This window comes from Bubalus kerabau, chromosome 13 (genome assembly GCF_029407905.1).
Source record: "Bubalus kerabau isolate K-KA32 ecotype Philippines breed swamp buffalo chromosome 13, PCC_UOA_SB_1v2, whole genome shotgun sequence".
Classification (NCBI taxonomy): Eukaryota; Metazoa; Chordata; class Mammalia; order Artiodactyla; family Bovidae; genus Bubalus; species Bubalus kerabau.
Window position 1 is genome coordinate 19,170,191 of NC_073636.1, and position 23,684 is coordinate 19,193,874.

The following is a 23,684-nucleotide window of genomic DNA, read 5'->3' on the forward strand; positions in this document are numbered from 1 at the left end:
TTGCCACTGACTGTTAAACCCAGCCATTATTAAAAATTAGACAACTTCTATGACAAAGATAACAACTACTCAAAACTCATCACTTCCTAATCCTTTTATTATATACTATGAGCTCTGCTTTTTAGGTGATTTATGCCCACTGTATCGGCAGAGCGCTGATGCTGCATGCAGGTAGCTTCAAATTAGCTGTGTCGGGAGTCCTTTTACCCCAGGAAGTATATGAATTCCACAAAACAGTTTATTTTTTCCTACCAGGAGAGCCACACACCACCACATGGACAATGCAGATATATCCGAACAGGTTGCAGTATCTTGTCGAGTTCCCTAGAACATGGCCCTCTTCCCACTGGTTTTTTTTAGGGAAATGATTGAAGCTTGCCGAATACCCCTCCTTGAAAATGAGTTGAGGATCCTTTATTAGAGTAAAATAAACTTTTTCTTTGGTTGTCTATTGGCACTCCTTCATACCATTATGATATGCCCTTAGTATTTGCGAAGACTCTGAAAGCACTGTTAGATTTTTCAAAGCATTTTTTATACTGCCTCCATACCTACTAAATCTAATTATTTGAGACTAAATAGACTTTTGGGTTGATTCTTTTATGTTTCCTTTTTTTTTTTTTGGTAACAACAGAGGGGAAGATAGTAAGATTTAAAATGAATCTCTTCCTTTTTTTTTGTTCTATTGAGGAAAACAGGATGAGATTCTTTTAGTGCTATTGCTTTAAAATACCTTAATCAAAAAGTGTATGTGCATTTAATTTCTTAGAACACTTTGTAAGGAGATGTGGGGTGTGTGTGTGGTGGGGGATGTTATGATTTGTTTCTGTTTTTGGTTAACAGAAAGCAAAGAGTAAGGGTAAGGAGCATTAGATTTTACATGTCTGGCTTTTTAGGCACGTGAACTTTTTCTTTTTAGTCTCTTGAGAGAATGATATACTTTCCTTCAAATTAGGCTCGCAGGCTCTGCTCCCCACCATTCCCCTCCCCTGCTCCCAAAACACACACACACACTCTTCCTTCCCCTGTAAGTTGTCTGTGAGTTTTGGTTACATTTGATGAGAGCCAAATAGATAAACCATATTTTTTAAAAATTTTGTTATTGGAGTATGATTGCTTTACAGTGTTGTGTTTCTGCTGTACAACTGAATCAGCTCTCGGTATACGTATATCCCCTCCCTCTCGAGCCTCCCTGCCATTCCACCCCTCTCAGTCATCACAGAGCACAGAGCTGAGCTCCCTGTGCGACATAGCAGCTTCCCGCTAGCTTCCGTTTTACACATGGTAATATATATATATTTTAAAACTGTACTGCAGGAATCCATGGCACCCTGAATAGGTATTTTTATTCATTGGTCTATACAGATGACATGGTTTTCTACTTTGAGTATTGAACAGTAGTCATAAAAATGGTTTAATTATTGATAAACAGCTCTAGGAGAGAATATTGGGAGTCATATTTATATGTCTGCTTATAAATTATGGAGTATATGAAATGCAAAAGCTGCCTTAATGCAAGTTTTAAATCACAAATTTAAATCTATAAGGAATCAAGTGACAAATGTAAAGTGTTCTTGTTTGTATGAATTTGTCCTTGTATGACATCTTCTCTTGCTCCAAAGGCACTCCCACAGCCTTAATTAAAATGGCTTTGGATCTGAGAAACCCGAGTTTCTCTACGAAACAGATAAACGTGACTTTGTTGATGTGATCATTCTTTGTGAAAGTGCAGGGCAGAAGGAGGGTCTGATTTAGAGCCTTCGTTCTTTTTCGAATATCATGGAATTGTCTGCCCTCTGATATCACAGATTCCTTTGGATATTCTGGTTCTTGAATGCCTGGCTATTCAAATTTAATACCATAAAATGTTTCCTAGAATTCTGCAATTGTCTGAAATTGCCACCAAAGAGGGAACTAAGTCTATCCTTTAGAAGGAGAGAGATCTGTTGTTTAATGTTTTAAATGTGTCTACTTTTCAAAGAAAGCAACAGCATCATTAAGCAATGTGTTTTTTGGTGAGTTTCCATCTCCAGAATGAAATAATCAAAAAGAAAATAAACTCCCTTATTTGGGACAGTATATTCAGATAGTAAGTACTTAAAATCGATGTATTCCCCCCTTTTCACCCTGGAATAAGTGTAATTTGATGCTACTTTGCCTGAAACATTAGAATCATTCTCAATGTCATAGAATTGCCTGCCGTCTGAAATTGAAGCTTCCTGGACGTGACCCCGCTCACGCCTATAAGGGTGCTTCGTTTGCTGTTGTGACGTATGACGGCTGAGGGCCCGTCGGCCCTGGACCATGGAAGCAAAAGCCATGGTGCTTTGTCACCATTAAAACTGAATCCTCCAGTTACATTGACAATGATTCCCTGGGTCCCTCCAGCATGGTTTTATCCTGTTCTGTACGAGGTAAAGGATAATTTCGTTTGAAACCTTGTTTGGTTGAAATCAGATATATGGCTGTCATTCCCTTTTCAGTATATAATTGTCTTCAGAACACAATGAACACGATCAGATCTTAAAACGCGATGTCGTAGTCTGGATCACACGTAGGCTTATGAGAGAATAGCAAACACGCGTTGTGGTTGTCTCCCTTACCTGTGCTCACTAACCGTGTGTCTGTACCGTGTTTCTCGTTTAGCCTGGCCAAACTGAAGCCTGAGAAGAGATGAGCAACAAGCCAGAGTCCAAATGTCTTGAGAAGCACATATTGCACAGTTTTGTTTTTTTTTTTTAAAAAAAACAATAAATTTACTTTTAATGAATTCTTAGTGGCTGTTGACAAATTTTGTTTACGACATCAGCAGTTTTGATGGTTTCATAATGTTTGTATTGATTGCTTTAGAACTTTTTATTATTATTATTATTTTGTATTTTTTATTTATTTATTTGGCTGAGCCGGGTCTTAGCTGAGGCATGTGGGATCTAGTTCCCCAATCAGAGTTTGAACCGGGGTGCCCGGCATTGGGAGCTCAGAGTCTTAGCCACTGGACCACCAGGGAAGTCCCCTGGAACTTTTTGTTCTTGATGTCAAGCTTTGGGGTTTACTGCTTGGCAGAGAAGTGTTTTTAATCCCCTCTTTTCTTGGCCCCTTTTCACAGTGGAAAACCATCGTCCTCGCTGCTGGTGTACTCAGAGCTCACCCAACTATACCCAACGATTGTGAGGATGGGTGCTTTGGGAGGAGGTGATACGCTGGTTTGGTTTCATTGAGTGACATGATGGCTGGGGTCACAGGCAGGCAGAGGAACAGCCTGTGGGTAATGAGGTGTGTAGGTTGGGATAGTCACTCATCCATTGATGGACAAACAGGCCAGTTTGAAAGGCAATTTTTGGCAAAGGTTCATCCCTTGATGGATTATACAGTTTAGACCGAAAAAAAAAAAAAAAAGCAAAACTGGGGTGGGGGAGCTTCTGAACAAATAAATATCTTTGGTCAGGGATGGCTGAACCAGGACGTTCTTCCAGTGTGGAAAAGTAGAGAGATATTGGCAAATAGTGACACCGAGGTTTGCAGAGACCCCAAGGATGAGGGCGCATGTTCCTTTATAAAAACTTTTCTGGACAGAGCTGCCAGCCCAGGTGTTGTCTTCACAGGGGTGAAAGCTCTTGCAAGTGCGTCTTAGACTCTCCTTCCTTTAGAGCAGCAATCCCCAACCTTTTTGCACCAAGAACCGGTTTCATGGAAGACAGTTTTTCCACGGAGTAGGGGTGGGGTGGGGATGGTTCGGGATGATTCAAGCACATTACATTTGTTGTGCATTTTATTTCTATTGTTATTACATGAGCTCCATATCAGATCATCAGGCAGTAGATCCTGGAGGTTGGGGACCCCTGCTTTAGGGCAAAGCCTTCTTCCACAGCCCCGTCATGCTTCATGGCCTCTTGGGTTTTCAGAAAGACTGCTGAGTTAGCTCTGTTTCCGAGATGTGTAGAACTGCATCCCACTCAAAGAGAAGTGGGATGATGAAGAGGAAAGCCATGTCCTAAGTGGGCTTAAGGCATTGGGGTGGGTGCCTGTGAGAAGGAGTCGCCTCTGTCTGACCTGGTAGCAGTTTGCAGCCCTCCCTTCATCCCCTCGCCCCCTCCCGAGCTGAGCAAGCCCTCTTTGCTGCAGGATGGAGGCGCCTGCAACAATGTCCATTTGCTCCTGTCAAAACACCTGGACTTGTGGATTTTGCCTCAGGCCCAGTTGCCCTGTGGATTAAGGTTAGCGGTTTCTCATTGGTAAAATTGAATGACATCCCTTGCAGCCTGCTGGTGATTCAGGGGACACAGTTAAAATAAATGTGGAGAAAATTAGGCCCACTTAATGAAACACAGGAGCAGTACTTTGTCATGGGAAAGAAAGAGCTGGAAGAGAGCGATTTTGCATACTTTTATTTTTCTGTTTGTCGTCTGGGCAGAGAACAGGTCCTTTATATAAGTATACCTGTTGGGAGGTTTCCTTGGAGTAAGTTCTGAATTCCTTAATCCCATACTTAATATAGACTTCTTCTAATTTGAATGGAAACAGAGGTTCCCATTTTTAACAGAGGAAAGTAAGTGACAGACTGACCTGTTAGCAAAGATGAGTTCTGGGGCAGCTGATAGCATCCTTCTCATCCTCGTTAGAAGCTGAAGCACAGAGCCTCTGACATCTCCAGCTCGGAAACTGACTGCAGAGGGAGCCGAGGGGTGCCGAGCGTGACGGCTGGGCCTCGCTAAGACCTTTTCTGACGTTCTTTAACGCTGCTTTTCCAGAGAACAGCGGCCTGAATACAGAATGCAAGTGTCAAGGATGACACCTGCTTTATAGTCTGTGTAAAGCAAACCTTTCGTAAAAGAAATTTTTGACAGTTCTGAGATGCTAAGTCAATTTCAATACCAGACTGTGTAGAAAATAGAATCTTTTTGCTGCAATTGATGTGGAAATTGAAAGCCAGTGACTATTCACTCCTTACTAACATGGGGTAAATAAATACCACGCACCATCGAAAAATGCTCTAGAAGACCAACTTGGCTAATGACATTTACCATCGCAAAGACAGGAAATATTCTTTCTGAATGTTTTTATTTGTTACCATCAGAGAGACTCTGTGAATCTTTTACATTAAATGTACTGGATCAAGTACGTGTTATTCCTAAATGGATTTTTGTCAAGCCGCAATGTATTATATGAAAGAAACTGATCCTTTACAACTGTCTTTTAAAGGAGTCACTGGGGAAGTGACCTCTTACCTAATTGAATGTTGGAATTTTTTTTTTCTGACCTATGTTTAATAATACTCGATTTAGAATCAAAAGAGTAAAATTTGGTTAGGTCTCCTGTTAAACTTTCTACTTACTTTTTTCTAGGACCCATGCTTTAAGCTTGCTTATGTTGGGACGTCACTCCAGCAATGCTTGCTTCTCTCTCCTTCACCCTGATTCTGGCCCTTCTCTCCTGGAGCATCCACTCTGTCTTCTCCTCCACCTTAGAGAAAATCTGTCTTACCCCACCCCCTCCTTCCAGCTACTGCCTCATTTTCTCTTTTACCCATTACAGCAAACCGTGGGATCAGTTTCTGTCTGCTGCCTCCATTTTCCTGTTTTCTCTTAAACCCCCTTTAATGAAGCCCTTGCACCCTGTGGCTCCATAAGGCCTGTTCTCATCTGGCCACCAGCGGCCTCTCCTGCTAAACCCTCCCCCCGTATTTGCACCCTCTCCTCGGTCTGCGGGAGCATTCGGCATGTCAGTTTTTGCTCTTCTCTGAGATCACACTCCTGGGGCCTCCTTCCTTCCTGCTCACCCCATCGCCTTCTCCTTTGCCAGTTCTGGTCCTGCCCCATCCTCCACCTATCGTGGTGCCCAAAGCTTAGGCCTTGGTCTCGGTCTCTGTCTCTTTTCTGTAACACAGAATGTTTGCGTTCTTAGGAAACAGAGCCTTAGAACTCAAAGACAGACTGCAGGCAGATGATTCCCAGCTTCACATTCCTTGCTCGGGCAGCTTCTTTTGACCTCTGGATGGGCAGGTGCTACCTCTTCACGCAATTGCTTGGATGCCGAGCAGGCATCTGAAACCTAATGTGTGTTCCCCATGCGGCTCAGGTATTTCTCCGGACTATTCCTGCCCATCTTCCTTTCTTGTGTAATGGCAGCTCGGTTCTTTCAGTGGCTTAGGTCTGAAAGCTTGGAGTACTCCGATTCCTTTTCCCTCACACTCCACATTTAATCTATAATGTATGAAAGCAAAGGTCTATTTGATCTGTTTTCAGCACATCTCTGTAATCCTCGTACTTTGCAGCATCCTTGTCCCTCGGATCTGGGCAGTAGTCTCCCAGCTACACTCCCTACTCCTGCCCTTGCTCCTCTGCCGCAGTCTGAACCTTGCAGCCAGCAGTCATGGCATGTACCCCCTCTCAAACCCCAGCAGCCTTCCAAGTCTCTCAGAGTAAAAGCTGAATGTACCAGATGCTGGCTTGCCTGGATGCCCCAGCTCTGCTCTGCAGAACTGCTGGCAGCACCCGCAACAATGCCTGCTCAGGGCAGCCTCAACCAGTGACCCAAGAAAGCCCAATGATCCAAGAATAGCCTTAGGGTTAGAACGCTGAGGTATTAAGTCTGTGCCCTTAGCCATGAATGTGCACGGCAGGACCTGGGAGCCTAGCAGAAACGCAGCACCTTAGGCCCCACCCTGACCTACTGACGTCAGAATCTGCGCTCATCTGCCCCGGGGAGCCTGGGGTAGAGAGGCCTTCCCTCCTCCAGCTCCCAGAGTTTGTCTGGGCATCAGCCTCCCTGCTTCCAGGCTTGGGAACCATCCTGCCCAGCTGCCTTTCCTTCCTTCTGTCCCATCGCCACTTCCTGACCCAAATTCTTCAGCTTCCATTAGACCACAGCCCCGAACCCTGACTCAGGATCTGCTTCTGGCAAAACCCAGACTAAGATAATGTGTTTGCTGTGTGAACAGATAAATAAGTCCATGAAATTGCTAGAATAAGTGGTGACAGGGCCCGTGAGGAGTTTCTGCCTGGAGTGGTTTTGCAGGTGATGAGCAGTGGCTGTGCCAGGGCAGGGCTGTGCTTGTTCCTGCCTTTGGGAGCTGAAGTTACCTCCCGAGTTGGCCTGTGACTCAGGAGATGGTCATTAGGGAGCAAGCCTTTTCATGCTCAGGGATCTACATCAAGTTCTTTCGTTTGCTCTGTAAGTGACCATTTTCTCTGCTCTGAGTAGCCATAAATGATTTAAGAATTTTCTATTACATCAAACTTGCAAAAAAACAAAAGATGATAGGATTTCCAAGTTAGGTTCCTCTCGTTGGGCAGACCCGAAGTTTCAGGCTGGGGATTGTCTGGTTGAGGGGGTCATAGATTCAAACAAGGAGTAAGTGTTAAGATTGCCTATGACTGTCTTCCTAAGCCTCAAATGTCAGGCTCCAGGAGATGGCGTAAGATCTTGTTCTTAAAAGACGTCAGAACCTTGGCTTTACTTTTCACAAGCTGTCCAACCAGCTCTCTGTGTTTTACCCAGAGAGAATGACCTGGTGGCTAGCTTTTTCCCTTCTGGGGCCCACTCCCACTAGGTTAGCTTACAGACAGCCCCACGCCTACGTGGCACTCTGGAGCTTTCCCCTTTTCCCTCCCAGCCCCAGGTCTGGCATGGTCCTGACCATTGAGGTGTGGCTTCACCAGGATGGGGAATGATACTCACCTCCTTCATCTCTCCTGCCACAGCATCTGTAATGTGCTTACCTTCCACCTGTATGGAAAACATCATCTCTCTTTCTCACGATCTGTTGCTTTATGTAACAATTCCGGTCCCTAAAAAAAGAAACTCAAAGAACAACTTTACATTCTCTGTCCACACAAAGGAACAGGGACCTTGAACTGAACTGATACAAACTAACTGGAAAACATCCCCACTTTCTGTACTAAGCTCTCTCCATTTCTGCTCTTCCAGTTAATTTAGAGGGCTGTCCATCCTCGGCCACTTTTTGGCCCATGTTTCTGATCTTGGGGGTGATGGGCTGGTCATTATGACTCTCTCCAAATTAATTCTTAAGGACTCAAGAATTTAACTGTTAATTAAAAATTAACATCCACATCCGCTTGTTCACAATGGACCCTCAAACTTGTCTATTCCGTGTCTGGAATGCTAGTGATGATGATTTTTTTTTTTTTGTAATTAATTTTTATTGGAGCATAGTTGCTTTACAATGTTTGTGCTAGCTTCACATATAGATTATCAATGTTGTGCTCGTTTCACACATACACTATTGATACTATGTATTAAATAGGTGACTAATGGGAACCCTCTATACAGCACAGGGAACTACTCAGTGCTCTGTTGGTGACCTGAATGGCAGCGATGATGATAAAAAGGCCATCTTTCCTCCTGCTCCCCCGTCTCAGGATGGCCCCAGCGTCCTGGGAAGGCTCTGACTTCTGCTCTCACACCTCATTCCCCTTCTCTTTCTATACACCTTCCTGCTGGCTCCATCGCTGCTGTTTCATTTGTTTATTATTTTTATTAGAATAATTTCAAGGCAGTTCTTCCTTTCCTGAGAATAAGCTCTCAGCCTCTTCTCCCTCTCCTAAACCTTGCCCCTCTCTCATCCCTGCTGCCCATATCAGCACCTGCCTGGAGCTTGGAAGTGCCCAGCCCTGGGTCCCCACTCCGGGAGGCTGGTCCCGCATCCAGCTCCCTGGGAGCCTCACCCCTGGCCTTGGCAGATTCCCACTGCTGCTTGTGGGGAACTCATTGACCTAATTCCTAATTTCCTAGTCCTTAGGAAACCATCTCACCTGTACTTTTGAATTTGGAGAGTTTCAGGTTTCTTTTCTTTCCTTTTGAATTTTGTCTTCTTTTAGAAGATAAAAACGTTTTTAACAGAGAAAATGAGAGCATCTACTTACTTTATCTCAGGGTAGGTTGATCCTGGAACAGTTTTAAGAAAGTAAAGCCACTGTCGACAGGCAGCGTCACAGGCGGGCGGCTTTCCTTTGGAGTGTGTCTAGGAGCCCAGCTGCAGCCGCCTGGCAGAGTCAGAGCACTGACAACCATCTGTGTTGGGCACTCTCTATTGCACACCTGAGTTGTCCTCAGCACACAGTGGAAAGGTGATTCCTCTCAAATAAATTTGGTTTCTCCGTGTTCAGGTAAGTATAAATGAGCAGGAAACCTCCTGATGGGCCATCATAGTGACGAGTAGTTCTACTAAAGATTAACTTTCAGGGCTCCTTTGCAAACTGGCAGCTGAGGGCTGCAGATCTGAAGCCAAAACAGTTCCGTGAAGGGTAGTGTACTCCCCAGATGGTGCTTTGGGCAGGAAAGGCAGTTACCTGGTGTGGGGTGGCCAGGGGCCTCTGCTCCTGATTGCTTTTTTTTTTTTTCTTTTGGTTTCTTTTTTTAAAAATTAAAAAAAAAATTAATTGAAGTATAGTTGTTTTACAGAGTTGTGCCAAACTGCCATACAGTAAAATGACTCAGTTATACACTTACAGACGTTTTTAAAAAATACTCTTTTCCACTGATTACTTCTGAAGGGAACTGCCTCCTTCTCCTACCGTATCTAGCCCCGTCTCTGCATCCCTCTGTCAGCTGTCACATCACATGACTCAGACGCATGTGCAGTAGGCATGTGCAGCCACGCATCGCCCACAGACGTCACCTGGGCAGTGAAACAAATTCTGAGAATTTTCACCGCTCACCTGGAAAGATTTGTTTCTGAGCATGAGGGGGTGAATTTTTTTCAAGTCTGTTTACGGAATGTGTATGATTTTCAGTAACTGAGGGATAAAAGCTTTAATCTGCACATTCCACAAATACTGGAGGCTTACTCCAGGGGAGGCTCCACATCAGGTGTGGGGGATGAAGCGGTGGGAGTAAGAAGAGCAGGAGGCAGGGAGCCAGTGGGAGAGGGATTGTGGAGGTGGGGGATCAGAGCAAGTGGGCCAGCCCTGCAGGCAGAGTCGGCCTCCCTCCAGAAGATGACCTCAAAACCGAGGACCTAGAGAGGTTGTGCGCTCTGTATCTGATGGGGCTTCTGGGGGAGAGGAGCCTTTTGCATCAAAGGGAGTCAAACTCTTTCGATATGATCTTTGGCAAGAAACACATTCCATCTGTAACACGTGCGTGCATGCTCAGTCGCTTCAGTTGTGTCTGACTCTTTGTGACCCCATGGACTGTAGCCCACCAGGCTCCTTGGTCCAAGGGATTCTCCAGGCAAGAATTCTGAAGTGGGTTGCCATTTCCTCCTCCAGGGGATGTTTCTGATCCAGGGATCAACCCATGTCTTCTGCATTGCAGGCAGATTCTTTACCATCTGAGCCACGGGGAGAGCCATATATGCACCAGTAACTCCAGTAAACATTTTAGCAGTGTGATCCTTGCCCTTCCTCCTCGTGATGGGCTCTGATGTTGAGAGGCAGCGGGGTATAGAGGTCAAGGGCCTGGACTTTGAAGATCGATGGCTCAGGTCCAAATTCCAGCTGTACCCTCAGCAGCCTGTGTTTGGGGCAAGTTCATGAACACACTTTACTTTTCTCAGCTGTAAAGTATGGATCATAACAGTGCCTGCATCACAGAGCTGCCTGGAAGCTCAAGTGAGTTAATGTGTACTAAGCACTTTAGAACCCCTCCTGGCACAAAGAATGCACTTGGTAAATGCTAGCTGTTGTAGCCATTATTATTACTCTGTAATTCGTTAAAAAAAAATGGTAGGTGAGTCCCACCAAATCAATTTTACGTCTTTAATGGATTACAACACACAATTTGAAAGATGCTGTTTAGATGGTAGAAGTCCTCTAGGTCTGCAGAGGTGTAGAAGGAGGAGCCTGGAGGCATTTGGGAGGCAGGGTGGCCTGTCATAAAGGACTCGTGATACAGTCAGGACATTATCCTGAGGACACTGTGAAGCTGTTCAAAAGAATGGCTTGACCATCTCACAAGTGGAGAATATTTTAATACACATTTCTCTGTTGAGTGCGATTGGACACTTTCATGTGTTACTCCTTGTTTGTGAACTACTAATTCATATCTTTTGCTCTTTATTCTCCTGGTTTGTTTTTGTCATTTAACTTTGCTTAAGGACCTGATCATTGCCCTTCCCCCCCAGCTCCCGTTGCCTGTCACAGTTCCTGGCACACGGAAAATGCTCAGGAAATACTTGAGACCTAAACAGGGAAACCTTGCTCAGTACCTCATTTTCACTGCAGAGTCAGCACAGAGGATCACATGTCCTCTCTTTTCTTTTTGTAAAATTAATTTTTACCTTATTTTATACTTTGCTCTTTTAATATGGCTAAACTGGATTTCAGTTGGTTAATATTTAAATTGTCTTTTTTTCCCTAATTTTCTATAGATCAAATTTTACATGGGTCTCTTTAAGAAAAAGGAGAATGGCTTGAAAAAAATGTACAGAAAATTGTAATTTTTAACTTTAAAAACTCTGCTAAGCTGCTGTTGCAAAAAATCATCACCAGAGATGGTGGTGGTGGAGGGGACAGAGATGCAATATGTATTTCTCAGGCGGAATCTAGGGGACTTGAATCCTTGGTTAGATATAAAAAATAAGAGAGGAAGAACAGTCAGCAACAATTCTGTGCTTTGGCCCAGTCAGCTGGGTGGATAGTCAGGTGCCGACAGGAGAACTCCAGAGCATCAATTTGGGGAGACATAACGTGTTTAAGCTGGTGTTTACTTGTCTGCAGGTAAAAGTAGAGACGCCAGGGGCACATGGGGAGGCCTGGTGATGTGGAGGTTTGGGAGCTGAGGATGGAAAGGGTGACTCAGAGTTTGGGGCAGAGTCAACCGAGCGGCTGCCCAGGAAGTATGTGCCAGTCAGAAGGGCAGAGGCCGAGCTCCGAGCACCCTTCAGATGCCCGAGGGCTCAGCGTGGGGACTCAGTTGGCAGAAGGAGATGCTGGGGACCTGGGAGAGGCCAGTGCAGAGGGACGAGGAAAACAGAAGTGTGGTCGTCAAAGCCAGGGCAGGGCTGCATTTCTCTTTTTAAATTATTTTTATTTTTTTTTGAATTACAGTATATGTGCTGTGTAGTATTCTATAAGTTACAGGATGTCAATATAGTGATTCACAATTTTTAAACATTCTGCTCCATTTATAGTTATTACAAACCATTGGCTATATTCCCTGTGTTGTATAATAGATCCTTGTAGCCTGTCTTAGACCCAATAGTCTGTACCTCTTCATCCCCCACCCCTAAACCCTAAATTGCTTCTCCCATCCTTCCCTCTCCCCCTTAGTAACCACTAGTTCTCTTTACCTGTGAGTCTGCTTCTTTAAAAAAGTGAAAGTTTACCATTTGCAACAGTGTGGATGGATTTGGAGGGCATTATTGTGCCAAGTGAAATAAATCACAGAAAGACAAATACTGTGTGATGTCACTTACATGTGGAATCAAAAGCGTACAACAGGCTAGGAGTGTGTTTCTTATTCACTAGAAGGACTTGCACAAGTGCTTCCACTGAGGGGCTACAGGTGCTTGTGGCCTTGGCTGCGTGGGAGCTGCTGGCGACAGATGTCCCTGGACGCGTGTTGAGTGGTTGCCATTGTTTCGTCGTTCAGTGTCTCTGTGTGACGCCAGCACAATCTCCTGACACTAAAGCTTGTTCCAAGGATATCATGTATTAACTCCCATTTCAAGAAGCAAAGTTCTTCTCCCCCCTGGCCCCACTCTACACAAGTACAGAAACCTGTGCCGGATGTCTGTGTTTTTGAGCAATAGAATTGATGTTTTAAGTGGTGTGTTAATCCCAACTGCAGATTTTTACAAAAGTTTCCATCCCTGGGTTGGAAAGATCCCCTGGAGAAGGGAAAGGCTACCCACCCCAGTATTTTGGCCTGGAGAATTCCGTGGACTATATAGCCCATGGAGTTGCAAAGAGTCAGACATGACTGAGTGACTTTCACTCTTCATAGAAATTAGGATATGAGGAATTAACTTTTTTTAAAAGTAAGTTATTACCAAAATGTAATTGGAGGAAGGAAGAATAGAGTGATGCAATGATTTTGCTGACTGTGGGATCTCTTTTTCCCTCAGAGGTGGGAGAACTTATCATCTCCGTCTCTGCCCTGTCCCCTCCTGTTGGCAGTAGCGGGGCTGCCGTGCACAGGACCAGAGAGGGTGGACCCTGAGGACTCAGATGCTAAGTAACAATAGGACCGCCTCCAGCTTTCTCTCACACTTGCAAAACAAGGCCTGGGGTTGGAAAAAATTGCTTGCTTCATCAAGACACCGGCTCTAAAATTACCTTGTGTGCAAGGTTTTTTTTTTTTTTTTAAATATTGTGATATTTAACCATGACGACATACATATCAGGAGTCCTCACTCTACAATGCATTCATTTTCAGACTGTGTTTTCCCAGGACTGATTTCCCTAATATTTATGAGTTCTGCCTTTCCCGTGGCTTCAAAGAAAATTTAATAAACTGTGATTTGCAGATATCTTTGCTTTTCAAGGCCACACAGCTCATGTTTCATGTTCCATTCAAGAGCGTATGAAGTTTTGGGTATGTTCAAGCTATTAATGGTTTATATAGACCATTGAATTGGTATATAGAATAGTGCCTGTGATTTTATTTAGTTTGTAGACCTTTCCTGAAGGGTTCCTGGCTGTTTTCTGCCTATGCATCATTTGTTAAGAACCTTTATGTTATTTTTTACATGCATTTTTTAATATCACAAATCAATCTGTGTATTCTGGACTTGATAGCCATCGTTGCATTCAAAAATACTGCAACTAGATTTCTTTCTGGAAATATATTTCCCAGGAAAGTGTAGAATTATGTGTGTATTTCCTGCTGTGACACAATTTTGCCTTCTTTTATAATTTCAGTAATAAGATATTATAAACTAATTTTTAAGGAGCAGGAAATATAACTAGTTAGCTACTGTTTGGTCATAGTTAGAAACCATTGTGATGCTTGAAAAGGTTTTTTCAAAGCTTTTAGATCTGTCTTCTCAACTTTAATGAACAGATAGAAAAATATGTAACATTTTTCCTATGGAACTCTTTTTTTCTGAAAGGTCCTGTATTTAAATATAGTTTTATCCATATGGGTCTTATTATCTTCACTGTCAAAGTTTTATGCTTTTTCTCTTAGAGTCGACCCCTACTTGTCTATTTAGTCTGGCAAAACTCCTTTGAACATTATTATTCTTGTGAGGTTGGAGTTTCCTAGTATTTTGGGTCTGTAATGGAAAAGGATATTTTCTTCTAGAAGTATCCTCCACTGTCCTGAATACACACAGCTGAGAGGTAGCCATCTGATTAGAGAGAAATTCTATTAACAGCCAAAAAAAAGAAGTGTGTGAAGGCGTTTTTGCACCCCAACTGGAGAAATGCCCACATAGCCTCAGGAACAACGAAGGGAAATGAAATCATTCTGGCTCAGGGAATGTTGTTTTCTTCTTGTTTATCTGCTGAGAAGTCTTTGTCAGCTGGAATGGCAGTGTTGGCCTGAATCGAAGAGGCTCTGATTGGTGGGTTTTTGGTTCTCAGTTAGTTCTGCTCATTCTCTTTTGGAAGGCTGTTGTCTCCATCCTGCTGTTCCTTGGCCACTGTGGACTGACTGTGGGGGGAGATGTCTGGAGAAAGTTGGTTGCTGGGAACTGTAGGACCCAACCAGCTGAGGTACTGACATGAAGATGGGATCTTTTACAAAGATCCTCTGTTGGGGAAGCCAAATCCCTGAAAGGACACTTTCTTTCCTCCTCACCTCCATGATTTTTTCTGGGAGAAATTGTTCTGGTTATAGCACAGACCCAAGTAACTATGGTTATAACAAGACACTGCTTATTTTTCTCTAAAAGAAGTCTGAAGAGTGACCAAGGCTTGTATGGTGGTCCCAGTGTCAGCACTGTCAGTTCCTCCTTTTTTATTCAGCCATCCTTAATGGATATTTCTTTATTTCTTAAATTGTGGCAAAGTATAACATTTACCCTCTTAACCATTTAAAAAAATTTCCTTGAAGTATATAGTTAATGTACAATGTTGTATTAGCTTCAAGTGTACAGCAAAGTGATTCAGTTATAACATACCTCCCAATATACCTCCCCTCTCCCCATCCCCTTTGGGAACCATAAGCTTGTTTTCTACGTCTGTGAGTCTATTTCTGACCAGTTCATTTGTACATTTGTATCATGTATTTTAGATTGCAGGTATAAGTCTATCATATGGTATTTGTCTTTGTCTGACTTAATGTGCTAATCGCTAGGTTCATCCATTTTGCTACAGTTGGCAGAGTTTCATCCTTTTTATGGATGAATAATATTCCATTGTGCCTGCACACATGTGCATACACACACACCCTCCCACTTCTTTATTCACTTATCGGCCCATGGACATTTAGGTTGCTTACATGTCTTGGCTCCATCTTAACCATCTTCACCTTGTTGGGCAACCACCAGCACCATCCATCTCCAGAAGTCTTTTGATCTTGTAAAATGCAAACTGTGTCCTTTTGAAACAGTAATTTCCCATTCTCCATTCCCCATCCCTAGCAACCACCATTCTACCTTTCTGTCTGTCTGAACTTCGCTACTCGAGATATTTCATGTAAGTAGAATCATACAGTGTTATCTTTTTGTGACTGGCTGATTTCACTTAGCATAATGTCCTTAAGTTTCAAACATGTAACACATGTCAGAATGTCCATCCTTTTTAAGGTTGAATAATATTCCATTGTGTGTATAGACCCCATTTTCCTCATCCACAGACACTTCGCTTGCATCTGTCTTTTGGCTGTTGTGAACAGTCCTGCTGTGAACACGAATCTCCCAACGTGTATTTCTGTCCTCACTGTCACTTCGTGGTGCCAACTCTGGGTGTCGTATGAGAATTCTAAGCAGGGAGAAGCAAGAAGGGGAAGAGTCAGCTGCTAGTGGAGGCAGCCCCCTTTTTAAGGATCTTTCTGGAAGTGCCATCAATTTCTGTAAGCCAGAAATAAAGACTAACAATGATAATAAAATAGTTAATATGTACTGAGTGCTTTATTGTGCCAACACACAGTGAATGTATAATTCACTTCATTCTCAAAATGAAGCTGTGAGGGTGGTTGCTTTTTAGCCAAGAGATTCAGCAACTTGGCCAAGCGTAGGGAGTCACATAGCTAGTGACAGGCAAAGCTGGGATTCTGACCCAGGAATCTGGCTCCAGTGGCATGCTCTTAACTAATGTCCTCTCTTCTTTTTGAAAGGGGCTGGGGAAAATAGTTTTATCTCAGCTAGGGGTTGTTCCTTTCCCTACCAAATTGGAGCTACCCTTCCAAGGAGGAGTGTATATGTGTGTTGACCTCAATGAAGTGAGGTTTACTAATGTACCATGATTATACTAGTTTAGACCAGACAGATCGAACGTCAACCCAGGAAAAGCAACATGATGATATCCTGTAACAGCAGCTGTAAATGAGGCAACTTGGGAATTTAAACCGATGTGAGTGGTGTTGGCTTCGATTCCAGAAACGTTGGTTGGACACACACACGTGTTGTGACGGAGCCCCACTTTTGCCATGTGTCTGCCAGAGTGTCCTGGATCCTCAGACCACACAGCAGGCAATGCAGACAGACGTGACAGCTCTTAGGAGGTGGGAGTGAGCTGGGATGAGAGGAGTTCCAGGCCAGGGCACAAATCTGCAAATTTTATATCGGAATGCTTATTGAACTCTTCAGCCAAATATGGGGAAAATGGGGTGGTTGACCAATTGTTGGATTTCACGTTGCCCTTCCCAGGAGGAGCATGTTGCCTGGGGTTGGGTCCCTAAACACGCCTCTTCCTCCTAAGTGCCTGCCTTCAGTCCCTGAACCCATCCCTAGGTTGTGGATTCTAGTTACCAGCTGGGTTTTTACCACACTGAGTCATAAACAATACTCAGCGCTGTGCTTCCTGATAGAACGAAGCCGCAGCACAGAAGGATGAAGAATCTTTTCTAGCCATTTGCCATTTTTTGGTGCCATGTGACCATCTTCCATGTGTGCAGACTCACCAGGACCCAGTAAGAACACTGATTTTAACCAAATATGTGATCTTGATGCTTTGTTCTTTAAGAGGGTGGCGTGAGTCAGTAGACGGTGAGTGTGGGCACCAAGGCCTGGGGAGCTGCACCCTCTGAGGGCACCTGCTTGTTTTTCTAGGCCTAAGAATTAGGTGTGGCCTCCAGCTCCTGGTGGGGGTTCCCTCATAGCTCAGTCACTAAAGAATCTGCCTGTAATGCAGGAGACACCGGGTTCGATTCCAGGATCAGAAAGATCCCCTGGAGAAGGAAATGGCCACCCACTCCAGTATTTGTGCCTGGGAGATCCCATGGACAGAGGAGCCTGGCGGGCTACAGTCCACGGGGTCGCAAGAGTCAGACACAACTTAGCGACTAAACCACCACCGCCAGCTCCTGGTAATTTGCCTGCACAGCCCTATTGGGCCCTAAAAGAACATGTCAGCTCCTTAATGTTAAATTTGAATATGCAAATCCACTGAAAGATAAAAAATGAAAAGCTCTGTGTCCTAATTTATTCTGCAGAGAGCATTCTCAGAAATGTGAATCAACAGAAACTGTTTCCTATCATCGACAGAAAAAAGTGCTGACTGACACCTTCACTTTATAGATAATGAGCTCTTTGGGGAAGTTTTCATCTTTCAAAGTTTCCGGGAGCTATCCAAATATCTGTTTCCTTCCTCTCCCTGCCCCTCCACCCAAACTCCAATGACCACATTATCTCTCTCTCTTTGCATCTCTCATTTACTCAGTAAACATCAGGATGTATTGGAAGGGGCTTAAGCTGGCCCTTTCATTAGGTATCTCTTATCAAGTGTCAATTTGAATCGCAGTACTTATTTAATTGATGGTGAGTATTTCTGACTCAAAAAAGATACCCTGAAGCTGTATGCATGTGTTTGCATTCGCTTCTAAGCATGTATAACCCGGATACCAGGGTGAGTATCAAATAGGCAGAGGGTAACAGAAATTATTGGGATTATCTATCTTTGTTACTAAATACTCCAGATTCTTTGTCCTAATAGAAGAAAAAAAAAAAAAAAAGTGTGTGCAGTAAAGTATCATTCTCTCTTACCTTTTCTTCTCTCAAGGGCCTGTTACGTAGATGTGTTTTTTGACTTAGGTCTCATTAGCATTTGAGGAATTGCCTTTGGGGCAGTACCACTTACTAAATTGTTCTGATGCTTTAGGAAAAGGAAAACCATGGTAACCAGATGTAGGGTATGATTATTTGCCTCTAACCTGGCAAAGTGTTGGGTTTAACAAAAGAAGCTTAATAGAAATGTTCAAATTGACCCTTCTCATCACTTGGACTGCTTAGTGCTCAATCAGCCTCTCATTATTATCAGAGTTATTCGAGGAGAGGCAGCAGTGATGGTGTTTTTCATAATCACTCCTTGAGCCAAACGTAATTTGCAATTTGTAGTATTGTATTATGAAACAATAATGCATTAAAATGAACCATGCAAGAGTTAAGAGCACAGTACTAAAGAAAGGATTCAGAGGAGTAGTTGGCTGGAAGACTCTCTCAAAAATCATATAAAGTGGACATGGCTGATTTCAGTGCCAAATTAAGCATTTAGAAAAATCAGAATTGTGTCTTGTTTTTACCTTATTTAAGTGTGCATATGTGTGTGTGTATGTATATAGATATAATTCATTATAAAGTCAGTGTAGTAGCTAGGAGGGGAAACAAATTACTTTGTATTTGCATTTTTGGTGTTTTGGGTTAATGTGGTTTGATTGCCTGTGTGGGTATGTTTTGAAAAAAAAAAATGAAGTATATCAAACCTTATAAAAATCCTGTATGGAGCAGTCATTACTGATTGACCTCTTTTTACAAAGAGGGAGTTTATTTACTACAGAAAATATATTGTGTGGTCCATGAACTAGCTGATGTCAGGGAAGCTTTAACATCATAATTAAGATATACTTTCACCCATCTCCTGTCATTTGACTTGAATGCCTCCACGTATAGATTATGAATATTATTTCAGGTTATTTATGTAGTCATCTTATGTTTTGAAAGATTACTGTGCTTGCTTTTTTTCCCTCCCTTAAGACTTTATATCTGGATCTCACGCTTTCTGATGTGTGTGTGTGTGTGTGTGTGTGTGTGTGTGTGTGTGTATGTGTGTTTGGTTTGGTTTTTAAAATCTTTGGAGTTTATGATGATGCTGGTAAAGTCAAAATTGATAATGTGCTAGGCTCAGTTTCTTAATTGCTTTACTATTTCCTAGTCTGTATCCTTCCAGGACTCCTGCAGTGTCGGGTTACTAGACATATCTGGGCATCCAAGCTCCACAGGGGAAACACGCTCTTGTAAGGACACTTAATGGGAGCCCTAAGAAGAGCACGTTGTCCATTAAGGGACCATCTCATATCTGAAGGCTGTTCTAGCTTGGTTGAGTAAAAGCTATGTTTTCTTAAAAAAAAAAAAAAAGTCACCTATTTTTTTCCTGGATGCCAAGCAACACAAATTTCGTTTATTAAATCTAATCAGACTAGCGCTGATGAAAACCGTACACAATCAAATAATGATCCTCAAGTTTGTGAATTTCCTTTTAAAGAGAACCCCCGCTACACTGCACCAGCTTAAAACAGCATCCTATTTGACAAAAGCACTATCAAGTTGTCATGTACACTTTCCAGGGCTGCTTCTCATCATGGTTGATTACCAAGATGTTTTTTGCCTAAATGGGAGCTTTTTCTGCTTTTCCTAATCAGATCTCTCTTCCCTGATTCATCTAGCATCACCACAAACCACTGCTGAGCAAATCAGTACATGATCATGGTAGCAATTTCTTTAAATGTCACTAAAATATGAAAGATCCTGTATTGGAAAGATACATTGGAAAGTTGGAAAGGATTTTTTTTTTCTCATTGGTAAAATGGAGGCTGAGGCAAAAAAAAAAAAAAAAAAAATAGGGCCAGACACCATGAACCCATTATTATACAGAGAAGTACACCCAGTGACTTCTTGCTATTTTACCCTCTGATTGGGTTTGGGTGATTTGACCCGCTTCTGCTGTTGCCTGGCAGGATTTGCATGTGTCACGCAGACCGCTTTGACTTCTAGAGTGTCATTGCACTTAGAAATATTGGCAATGTTCTAGAGATGGAGATGTGGCCGTTTGTGTGATCCTTTCCAATAGTTAGGATCAGACCCACCCCCCTTTTTTTAAAACTTTTTATTTTGTGTTGGAGTATAGCCGATTTACAATGCTGGGATAGTTTCGGGTGGACAGCAAAGGGATTCAGCCTTACATAGAGGTGTATCCATTCTCCTCCAAACTCAAGGAGCAGTTCTTGACCTTGAGTCTGGACTCCTGGCCTCCATAGAAAAGTTCATTTGGGAACAATGTCTCCTGGACCTCCTTGCTGCTGGCAAAGCAAGATTTATCTCAGTAACTTCAACCAAGATGTTTGAACCAACTACTTTCAGTACAAAGGCATAGAGTGGCTAGCTGTCTTTGGTTCCTAAAGCTTTGGAGGTGGCTGAGTGTGGTTATAAAGAGAGCCTTAGGCTGGAATCCTGGCTTTGCTGCTTAGTGGCCAGACTGCATGTGCGCTCAGTCGTGTCCAACTCTTTGTGAACCCATGGACTGTAGCCTGCCAGGCTCCTCTGTCCATGGGGTTTTCCAGACAAGAATACTAGAGTGGGTTGACATTTCCTTCTCCAGGGCATCTTCCCAACCCAGGGATCAAACCCACATCTCTTATATATCCTGCATTGGCAGGCAGGTTCTTGAGCACTAGCGCTACCTGGCAAGCCCCAGATTTTCTGTATTCTGTGTGTGCTCAGTCACTGAGTCGTGTTCGACTCTTTGCGACCCCATGGATTGTAGCCCGCCAGGCTCCTCTGTCCATGGGATTTCCCAGGCAAGAATACTGGAGTGGCTTGCCATTTCTTCCTTCTGGGGATCTTCCTGACCCAGGGATCGAACCCAATCTTCTGCATCTCTTGCGCTGGCAGGTGGAGTCTTTACCACTGAGCCACCAGGGCATGGCTCTTAGTTGCTGGATGACCTGTTATATCACTAAATCCCCCTTTGCTTCCTGAGGTTTTCCCTAAACAGGAAGGCGAGAATACCTATCTAATATGCTGGTTGTGGGGATCAATAAGATCAAGTACATAAAGAAGAATTCAATAAATTCTAGTTAAGTGTAATTAAATGAGCAAAAAAGCCTTCAACAGGTGCTCAATTATACATCTCACGTAGGATTTACAGAGTGAACTTCACTGGTCTGGGGATTTCATTTTCTCTAGAGGGCCCAAGTTCAGAGCCCCCAGGGTCTCTTAAACTCAGTGAGGCAACTTGAACTCTGCTCCTTCCTTGCACGCTGACTTTGGGCAGCTCTGAGTGCAGACCTCTTGGGCATCAGTTTCCTTGCCTGTCAGATGAAGACATCAGACAAGGTGGACTCATCTCAGGGCCTCTGTCTTCAGATAGATATGCACATAGAGCTTCAGCGCACTGGGACAGGAATGCACAGAACAGCCTGCAGAGACACATGGCTAGATGTTTATTTTCTTCAGCTAAAGTTTAGAGCAGTTGATTTTTAGGACTTTAAGGCAAGTTGAATTGAGGCAAGTCACTGCTCATACCAAGAATGTGGGGAAAGATTGTACCAGAGTCAATCAAAAAAGAGCTTCTAGAGAAACTTGGATCTAAACCCATTTACGAAAAGTATGACTCAAAGGGGGCTTCCCTGGTGTCTCAGACAGTAAAGAATCCACCTACAATGCAGGAGACCCAGGTTCAATCCCTGGGTTGGGAAGATCCCCTGGAGAAGAGAATGGCTACACCCACTCCATGTTCTTGCTTGGAGAATTCCTTGGACAGAGGAGCCTGGCAGGCTACAGTCCAAGGAGTGGCAAAGAGTTGGACATAACTGAGCGACTAACACTTTCAGTTTTTTCACATGACTCAAAGGACTACAGAAGAATGAGGTTAAATGCTGGTGAGGTGATTTTGCTTGTGTGAACATGTGCCCTGCCCAAGGCATGCAGGTTTCTCATGGTGATGCAGGAATGCAGGACAGAGTCTTCAGTTTTGCTTTACAGGTTCTTGAACTTGGCCCACTGGGTAGCTGGCATCTCCCAGGGATCCTTAGGGCCCTGGCACATTGTTATAGCAAGCAGTGTTCAAAGATGGCGTAGCACAATGGCTGTACCGCACAGGTGTCTGCCAGAAACTGGAAATTTCCAGAAAGAGATACCGAGTTCCTGGAGAAAGGAAGTGATTAAAGCACATAATGGTGCAAGTATGCAGAAATGAAGGGCAAACATATGCAGAAATGAAGGGCAGGGGATGGAGTCAGAGGACATGTTGCCCGCACCAGGGCAGGAGTTGCTATTGGCTGGGGACAGGGTCACTTGGGGTGTGGGTGCACAAGGCTTCTGGTAGCTGATACTGAATGTCTGCCATTTTCACTTCTCTCCTCAGCCAAGTAGCATCATTTAACCTATACATTTCTCGGGTAAATAGGAAGACAAATCTTTATAGCAAAGCATTCCTTAGACATGAAGACCTCGGTAATTAGCAGTGAGAAATACCAGATTTCTAGGTGACATTTCAGTGAGGTTTTTGCAAGAAAATCTTCTTTTAAAAATTATTCCTCAAAACTTACAAGTTAATTGGTTCTAGTTAGTCTGTGTGTTGATTTTTAAATATGGCAGCTGATTTAAGACTTTCTTTTTCCTCTTGTGTTTTCAAGTATGATGTTAGGACAAACCCTTTCATTACAAAACTAGTTTTATTTTCTTTATAGCAGCCTGTTGTGTGTTATCGTTCAGTCTAGTCCCTCCTTAAGATCTCTGATTTTGAGGAGGATGAAACTAGAGCCTATTGTATTAAGTGAAGTAATTCAGAAAGATAAAGACAAATATTATATATTAACGCATGCATATGGAATCTAGAGAGATGGTACTGATGAACCTATTTGCAGGGGAGCAAAGGAGAAGGCAATGGCACCCCACTCCAGTACTCTTGCCTGGAAAATCCCATGGATGGAGGAGCCTGGTGGGCTGCAGTCCATGGGGTTGCTAAGAGTTGGACATGACTGAGCGACTTCACTTTCACTTTTCACTTTCATGCATTGGAGAAGGAAATGGCAACCCACTCCAGTGTTCTTGCCTGGAGAATCCCAGGGATGGGGGAGCCTGAAGGGCTGTTGTCTGTGGGGTCTCACAGAGTCCGAACGACTGAAGCGACTTAGCAGCAATGGAGATGCAGACATAGAAAACAGACTTGGGGACACAATGGGGGAAGGAGGACGGTGACGAATTGAGAGAATAGTACCGAAACGTGTACATTACCATACGTAAAATAGAGAGCAAATGGGAATTGGCTGTGTGAGGGAACCCAACCCAGTGCTCTGACAACCTAGAGGGGTGGGATGGCAAGGGAGATGGGAGGGGGTTAGAAGGGATGGGACGTATGGAAACTTGTGGCTGATTCATGTTGATGTATGGCAGAAACCAACACAATATTGCAGAGCAATTATCGTCCAATTTAAAAAATATCTCTGATTTTAGTAGCAGTATAAAATATAGGAAGAGTTCAGTGTTATTCGTACCACAGAGAGAATGAGGTTAATTTCCTAAAAACCGAAATGTTGGTTGAAAAGCACAAACGTCTTACAGTAGTTAATTTCCCACGACAGCTCTTTCTGTAAAAAAAACAACAGAATTTGGTTGCAAG

The 23,684-nt window shown here is 43.4% G+C and overlaps 1 protein-coding gene across 40 annotated transcripts in view; it reads left to right on the forward strand.

Moving 5' to 3' along the window:
• Positions 1-23,684, forward strand: part of PARD3 (par-3 family cell polarity regulator) — a 579,492-nt gene that overhangs the window by 398,217 nt on the left and 157,591 nt on the right. For 2 of the 40 annotated variants that reach the window (XM_055543733.1, XM_055543734.1), the window contains one exon: positions 2,647-2,794. The exons of the other annotated variants lie outside the window; for them this stretch is intronic. In XM_055543733.1, the coding sequence (XP_055399708.1) occupies positions 2,647-2,677 (31 nt within the window). In that variant the 3' untranslated portion in view covers positions 2,678-2,794. Of the gene's footprint in view, positions 1-2,646; positions 2,795-23,684 lie in introns of those variants that run through there. 40 annotated transcript variants of the gene reach the window in all.